We start from the raw sequence: 8,793 nt of genomic DNA on the forward strand, positions 1-8,793 counted from the left end.
GTCCTGGAACTCACTTTGTAGACCAGGCTGGCCTCGAACTCAGAAATCTGCCTGCCTCTGCCTCCCAAGTGCTGGGATTAAAGGCATGCACCACCACCGCCCGGCTAAGTCAGATAGTCTTAACTGACTTATTCCAAGCAATGTTTGTATAAGTATTAGGGGTAATTTTTACCTAAAATATTTTAAATGTGCTTTGGAAATAAATATGCTTTTTAAATTATTAATAGTTCCCTAGTTATGGGAAACAATTCATGTAAATTTTCTGTGTTTCAGAAACCTTTTCCCAAAAAGGACAAAGGAACTCAAATCAGTTGTCCATAGTGCTCCTGGCTGGAAGTTATTTGGTAAAGTCCCTCCCAGAGAAAATCTTCAGAAAACCTCCAAAATTATTCAGCAGGTAAGTACTAAAATGACTGTGAAGTTTCCCAGGACTCTTAAAGCATTGTTCATTTGCCAGGTGAGATCATGAGAGTCTCAGGTGGCAGGGTCACCCCAAATTTGTACATAGTGAAACCAAGCCAACATGGGCTACATAATGGGGCCTGTCACAAATATAGCATTGTTTTTTAAACTATGTTTTAAAGGTTTATTTTTATCTTATGTGTATGAATATTTTGTCTGTATGTATATAAGTGCAGCTTTGTGTGTGGCTATCACCAGCAGGGGTTAAAAAGAAAAAGAAAAGCATCAACCCCTGAACCCCTGAACCCGGAGTTATAATGGTTGTGAGCAGTGGGCTGGGAGGCAACGGGCCGTGCTCTGTAACTCAGTGCGCTCTCAACCACCAACAACCCTTAGCATCATTTTCTTGAAAATTAACTACTTCATTTTTATTTTTCCAGATACAAACTTTGGAATTATAGATACTTACTGTAGCTGTCTTAATATTTTTTTTAGAAGACAGGCTACAGTGTTTTCTACTATATACTAAGGTTATGGAAATTCTTTAAAGTAGCTAACAGGTGGGACACAAGGCTTAGGTGAACACTCTCACTGTGCACAGCTCAGGTTAGTGGGACTGCAAAGCAGTGAACCTGGGTCAGCCTGAACTGTTCTAAAACTCAGCTGTTGTTTGAAAGGAGCTTTCCAGCCTGGTGTGGGGCTGCAGCCTTTAATCTCAACCGTCATACTTGGGAGGTATAAGAAAGTGGATTTCTGCGATTTCAGAGCCAGCCTGATCTACATAGCAAGTCTCAGGCTAGCCAGGGCTACATAGTGATACTTCATCTCTAAATAAATACTAAACAAACAAAGAAATTCTGTTTTTTCCTGCCTAAATGGAGTTTACCAGATTTTATATAGCCAACATCTATAAAAAAGGTTAAAAGTTTTTATCTTTATTCATATTAGAAAACTTTATTCAAGGAATTAATAATGTTTCTTTCCGAGTAATAATTTTTTTTTTATTTTATCTTGGTAATGCTTTTTAGATCTTTAAAAACACTTGGCTAGGAACGGAGTGGAATAGACTTATAAATCTCAGCTCTCTGGAGCCAAGGGAGTAGGGAGAACTGCAGAGAATCCAGGACATCTAATCAACATAGCAAGATCATATCAACAGGACTGCATGTCATAAATCAAAACAAAAGTTAAAGCACTGTTAGGTCAGGGATGCAGCTCAACTGGGAGTGAGCCTGCTGGCATGCATGTACAAAGCCCTGGTCGGGTTTGATCCCTCAGCACTGCATAAGCTGGGTGCAGGGTTACATGCCTTTAAATCCTCTGATTTATATAGCTTGAGGCCAGCCTGGGCTACAAGACCTGTCTCAAAAAGTAAAGACATTTAATTAGTTTCATTAAAACAGTAAGTAGTTTGTATAGGTGCAGGGGCTTCTGAGTTCTATAATCCCCAAACTTTATGCCTGCTTACTTTGGTGTGCAGAGGAGACATGTGGGTTATTTATATTTTTGATGAAAACTCAGTAGAATTCTACATTTGTCAGGCAGGGTCTAAGCTGTTAGCAAGGATGTTGTTTTTAACATTAAGTGGTACTACATACTTTTCTTTTTTTTTTTTTTAATTAATTAATTTATTTATTATATGTAAGTACACTGTAGCTGTCCTCAGTCACTCCAGAAGAGGGCATCAGATTTTGTTACGGATGGTTGTGAGCCACCATGTGGTTGCTGGGATTTGAACTCCAGACCTTCGGAAGAGCAGTCGGGTGCTCTTACCCAGTGAGCCATCTCACCAGCCCCCTACATACTTTTCAGTGGCCTTATTGTTAATGAATTTTCTCAGATTAATGTGAGAAAAATCTGGGTACTATATTAGAAATAGAATTAGATTTAAAATGGGAATGATAGTGTCTAATCCTAAAACAAGATTTGAGGAGTTTGTATAGCATGAATAGACGTTTGTTCACTTGTGGTATATTATATAAAAATAATATCTGGAGGCTGGAAAAATGGCTGCACAGTTAAAAAGTGTATACTGTTTTTGCAGAGTACCTGAGTTCATTTCTCACCACTCATATCAGATTCAGAACTACCTGTGACTCCAGCTCCGGGGATGTTAACACTTTCTTCTAGACTTCATGGACACCTGTATTTGTATTCACATAAAACACACACACATACACACACACACACACACACACACACACACACGCACGCACACACCTAATCAAATATGAAAAGCAATGGGGGCTGGCATGATGGCTTAGTGGTTAAGAGATATCTTAATATTCCAGAGGATCCAAGTTTGATTCCCAGCACGTGCATCAGGGCTCACAACTGTTTGGGACTTCAGCTCCAGGGAATCTTAACAGTTCTTGTCTCTGAGGGCACCTCTACAAGTGACATACATAGATATACACGGAGACACACAGTTAAAATCAAAATAAGCTAAAATAAAATCTGAACATAATAGTACGTGCTTATAATTCTAGTTTTGGACTTTAGGCTGTCTTAAAGGAAAATACTGAGTTTCAAGTTTCAGGCCAGCTGAGGTTATCTTAAAAGAAACAAACAGGGCTGGTGAGATGGCTCAGCAGGTAAGAGCACCCGACTGCTCTTCCGAAGGTCCTGAGTTCAAATCCCAGCGACCACATGGTGGCTCACAACCATCCATAATGAGATCTGGCATCCTCTTCTGGAGTGTCTGAAGACAGCTACAGTGTACTTACATATAATAAATAAATAAATCTTTTTAAAAAAAAGAAAAAGAAAACAAACAAACAAAAAACCGGAAACCAATGTACGTGTGAGTGTAGTCTGGAACTCACACTTTAGATGAGGCTGGACTCAAACTTACAAAGATCTGCTTGCCTTTGTGTTTTGGGTGCTAGGATTAAAGGCATGCACCACCATATCTGGCTATGTGTGTGTGTGTGTGTGTGTGTGTATTTTTTCTGAAATGGGGTTTCTCTGTGTAGCCCTGGCTGTCCTGAAACTCACTTTGTAGACCAGGCTGGCCTCGAACTCAGAAATCCGCCTGCCTCTGCCTCCTGAGTGCTGGGATTAAAGGTGTGCACCACCACCGCCTGGGAGTATATTATTTTTTAATGCTTACTTAGTATTAAGATATTATTTTAAAGATATTTACTTTGTGTATATGTGTGCTTTGTCTGCATGTATGTCTATGCACGTGTGTGTATAGCTGGTGCCCACAGTCAAAAGAGAATGTTAGATCCCCTGGGGTGTGAACTGCTCTGTGGGTCCTCTGAAAGAACAGCAAGTATTCTTAAACCACTGAGCCATCTTTTGAGCCTCTGTTAAGATATTCCTTAACAGCCAGGCATGGTGACACACGCCTTTAATCCCAGCACTTGGGAGGCATAGGCAGGCGGATTTCTGAGTTCAAGGCCAGCCTGGTCTACAAAGTGAGTTCCAGGACAGCCGGGGCTATACAGAGAAACCCTGTCTTGAAGAAGAAGAAGAAGAAGAAGAAGAAGAAGAAGAAGAAGAAGAAGAAGAAGAAGAAGAAGAAGAAGAAGAAGAAGAAGAAGAAGAGGAAGAAGAAGAAGAAGAAGAAGAAGAAGAAGAAGAAGAAAAGAGAGATATTCCTTAACTCTTCTTCTATTGTTTTGAGATCTCATGAAGCCCAGGTGGACCAGGAGCTGGCTGAGATGCAGTATGACCTTGATCTCCTGTTTCACCTGGTTCTGTCTCCATACTGGCTGAGATTAGACACCTTTAAGCCTCTGCCCTGGTTTAGGCAGGACAGAGGCCCTAAGGGCAGGATCCTAGGGCCTCTGTTACCCTAGGTAGGCACCCTCCTGATTGAGCTACATTCCCAGAACTCAACTAAGGTAGTCTTACTGAATTCTTCAAATGTGGCTATTTGTTAATAGGACTACAACTTATTTCATTGGTTTAGAGTATGAATTATTACTAAGACACCAAGAACTTCGTTAACCTAAAAAGGCTCAGAACCTGTTCTGTCATAAAGCTGTGTGTGTATGTATATATGTATGTATGTGTATGTGTGTGTTCATATATATACATACTGTGAGATTAACTTTTGTCTAGCTGAGTGTGGTTTTACACTGAGGAGCCCAGGCACATCGATTGCTGTTAGTTTTGCTGTTAGCTGGAGGCTCCCTAGGCTCCGTAGGTGGGAGGGGCTGCCTCAGTGAAACTATTGGAAAAAACCTCCCAGCCATCGAAACTTTTGTCTGTAGTTTTTCTAGATCAAATTCTCCCTCGAGGCCAAACAGTTGTCTTGCTATAGAAAGTTTGTTAAAGTATTTTTTCTTTTTTCCATTTTTTCATGCGTGTGCATATGCATGCAGTTGTACCATGTATGTGTGGAGCCCCCAAACTTTGGGAAGTCCGTTCTCTCTTTTCATGTGGGTCCTGAGGAGTGCACTCAGACTCTCAGCACCCTTGCCTCCCAGGCCTTTCTCCTGTGTGTCCCTGCCTCTTTGTTTATATCATCCTGCTGTCCTCTCTCCTGAGACTGTCCTTTTTCAAGATGGGTGTGGCTTTTTCTTATACAAATAGATATTTACAACCTTATGTGTCTGTGCTAACTAGAAACAGTGTTCCTTAGCTTTCATCTTCGAATTCTGTAAAACATTAATAATAAAAAAAACTGTATTTGAGACCCTTTAGTGTGTATTGATTTCTAATTTTATACTTAAGTCTGAAATGGAAAAAAGAAAAAGAAAACAAGATGTTACCAGTATAGCCATGAAAAAGTTGACACTGCATCATTATTCAGGATAGTCTTAAGCTATTACTCCTGTAGGAAGTAAATTACATCTAGTAATTTAAGTATAAAACTTCCTGAAAATGTATTAAAGTCAAAATAGATTCCTGTTCCATGTGGTGATGACTTCCATAGTCTCAGAACTTAGGAAGTGCAGGTAGGAAACAGTCCATGGTTGCCCTTGGCTACAGAGTGAGTTTGAGGTCACTCTGGGGTACAGACACTTTTCAAACATACATAAATAAGTGAATACCTTTGAAAACTGTAAAGATGTCATCTCACTTGCCTTTCGAGTGACTAAGCAGTAAGATGCACCCAAGCACAGTGTGGCCAGCTAGTGTGCAGCTACACTCACCTTTCTATGGAGGTACTGGGGATTGTTTGAAACTGAACTCCTCCCTCTCGGAGGGCAGGTACTCCTAGCCACTGAGCCATCTCCCCAGCCACTTGGGTAGTTTTTTTAAATTAAAATTTTATGTGTGGCAGTGTTTTGCTTGCATATATGGCTGTGCACCACATGCGTGCCTCATCCCCCTGGAGGCCAGAAGAGGTTGTTGGATCCTCTGGAGCTGGAGTTACAGATGGTTTTAAATCACCATGCTGGTGCTAAGAATCAAACCCAGGTCCTCTGGGGAGCAGCAATGCTTTTAACTGAGCCCTCTGTCTAGGTAATATTTTTTTAAACCAGGTATTCAAAAATGAGGTGCCATATTCTTAAGTATGAGTATAATGTCTATGGGCCATACTTCCTTCTTTTGTTTTTAATGGAAAGGCACTTGTAAGATTATACACTAAGGCACTAAATAGAAATTTAAGGCTTGATTTGCAAACTTTTTTCTGTAATTATAATGACACAAATAACACAATTGTATTTTTTTATGAAATATGAAACATTATATTATAGGATGATATTTTCATTCCACTTCCCCTGACCTATTTTTAAGCCTATTAAATTTTTTTCTTGTGGCCAGTGAGATAATCGCATAGAGAGTATAGGTGTTGCCTCCAAACTCGGTGATTGAGTTTGATTTGCAGGACTTGCATGGTAAAAAGAAAGGCCTGATCTTGAAAGTTTCCTCTGACCTCCACACAGACAGTCTTTAAGACACAGATTAAAAACTTACTAATTTAAATTTATTTTTATAAGTATTTTGGCATGAGAGTATGTATATATATATATATGTGTGTGTGTGTGTGTGTGTGTGTGTATAGATATAGATATAATTAGATGTATTTTTCTGTGACTTGTTTAAGTGTATGTAATATGCTTATATTTTATGTATGTGAGATTTAACCATTATGTTTTTTTAATAGTTTTCATCGATACATAAAGTGAAAGTTAGTTAAATAGTTTTAAAATGCTTTATTCATATAGTAAATTATATTAAAAATCCGGTCAGTTTTAGTGTTATCCATGTTAGCAGTAAAGAAGCCTAAGAATGCTTAGTGGTGGAGCACTTGCCTGCCAGCACATGGCAAACATAAATTGTGTTCTGCATACCAGTCTAATATCACAGCCACTCAGATGGAGACCATGCAACTCGTGATGAAGCTCTGAGCCACCAGAATAGTGATAGTATTGGGTTTTGAGGATGATCAACGTGTTCTCTTGGAGGTGTGAAATTCCTGCTTGTGGCCTTTTGAACCATTGTGAGCCATATTAAAAGTTGAATTTCTAGTATTACAATTATATTGTTATTCACTTGACCTGGATTTCTGACTTTTCTAAGTTGATAAAGTTAGAATATAGTTAGCTCATCTCTGACCTCCAAATTACAAGTGAGAGTGCTCTCAGGTGAGCATGCGATGCGGAGTAAGTATAATGCCAGTGGGTCCTAGACTGACAGACTGACTGTGCCTCTCTCAATCCAACAGTGCTTTCCAATAGAAACTGAATGTTTGTATCTGTGTGAGGTGTTATTTCTGTGTTCTCTCCTTCGTGTGAAAATGAGATTTTAGGTCTTGCCTCTCTTGCTTTCTTGCCTCTCCTTTATATCTTTCCCCTTGCTCCCCTTCCCTTCCCCCTCTCTCCGCATGGTCATGGCTGGCCTCCACTTCTCTACTCTCTCCTTCTCTCTGCCTTTCTCTGCCTCTACTACTCTCTTAACTCTCCTCCCCATGCCCTGAATAAACTCTATTCTATACAAAAGAAAGAAAGAAAGAAAGAAAGAAAGAAAGAAAGAAAGAAAGAAAGAAAGAAAGAAGGAAAGAAAGAAAGAAAGAAAGAAAGAAAGAAAGAAAGAAAGAAAGAAAGAAAGAAAGAAAGAAAGATAGATGAGATTTATGTCTTGGATGATTGTCTAGGGTTTTCATCAATATTTGTGCCATTCTCTGAAACAGTTTGGATGGAGTAATCACTTTAATGGAACTTGACCAGCAAGGAAAACTGTTTGAAAATACTGATTTCTGGTCTGAGATGTAACTGAGTTGGTAGAGCAGTTGCCTAGCATGCCATAAGCCTAGGATGGATGGCCAGCATAAGGCTGGTGTGGTGGTGCACACACATCTGTCATCTCTGCACTCAAGGTGAGGGGTGGAAGGGAGGAGACAGGACCAGTCTGGCCTACCTGACATTCTGTCTTCAAAAAAGATCACCTTGCTTGCTTTGGGTTTTGTTGTTGTTTTTAGAACAAGTCTTTGTTATTTGTGAATAAGTTCATCGATTTTAATTAAATTTGTTTAAATTTACATACTCTTTGCATAAGATTTGACTAAATACTGCAAAAATGTTCTTCAGCATTAAGTTGTCCAGCGTCTGGGCTGTGTTGAGAGTTTATTCCTGCAAAGTCCTTAAACTTATTACATATGCAGATGTCTTTCTTTCTCTTTTGTCACCTTAAAAGGGTGGTAACTTCCTTTTTCTGTGTTTTTCATTTACAATTGATAAACTATTATGTCTTTCTATGTATGAATGGTTAGATTTTTATGACAGTTTATATGGTTTAAATATTGGGAGAGGAATTCAGAACAATTCTTTGCTTATACTTGTTGGAGGGGGAATATTTAACAAAAAAAAAAAAAAGTAATTAAGAGGGGAGATGAGCAAACAAGCTAACAGTTAAACAGGCTAAGAGAAACTGAGAGTTGCGTTTTTCCCCATGATCAGAAGAGAGTCTTGGAAATAATTTATAGTTTGAAAATACTCTGATATTTTATAGCATTAGTAGCTTGAATATCAAAGTTATGTTAAAAGCTTGTTTCTATCCTTATCTCCAACTTGTGTATTAGGTTTGGCTTAAGATGAGACCTAAGACAGTTGTGCTAACAATGTCAGATGATGTTTACCATAAGGCACGGCTATCACAGGCAGTGATGAAATTTTTCACCTAACATTTTAATTAAACTTTAAGTATGCTTTTTTCTCTCTTAATTTATAGATTATGGAATAAAACTTGATCTCAGAAAGACATTGTAATTAACCAAATCCTTTTCACTGGAAAGTTTTTCTGGCTCGGATCAAGTTGTATTAGAGCCCACTTGTCCTGCTTTTCCTTCTCAGGCCCAATACATGATTTTATTTTATTTTATTATTTATTTATTTATTTTTTTTTGGTTTTTCGAGACAGGGTTTCTCTGTATAGCTCTGGCTGTCCTGGAACTCACTTGGTAGACCAGGCTGGCCTCGAACTCAGAAATCC

The 8,793-nt window shown here is 38.9% G+C and overlaps 1 protein-coding gene across 2 annotated transcripts in view; it reads left to right on the forward strand.

The window, feature by feature from the left end:
* Positions 1–8,793, forward strand: part of Tbc1d12 (TBC1 domain family member 12) — a 73,178-nt gene that overhangs the window by 20,666 nt on the left and 43,719 nt on the right. For both annotated transcript variants that reach the window (XM_021196397.2, XM_029544751.1), the window contains exon 2: positions 274–397. In XM_021196397.2, coding sequence (XP_021052056.1) covers positions 274–397 — 124 coding nt within the window. The remainder of the gene's footprint in view (positions 1–273; positions 398–8,793) is intronic.

This window comes from Mus pahari, chromosome 1 (genome assembly GCF_900095145.1).
Source record: "Mus pahari chromosome 1, PAHARI_EIJ_v1.1, whole genome shotgun sequence".
Classification (NCBI taxonomy): domain Eukaryota; kingdom Metazoa; phylum Chordata; class Mammalia; order Rodentia; family Muridae; genus Mus; species Mus pahari.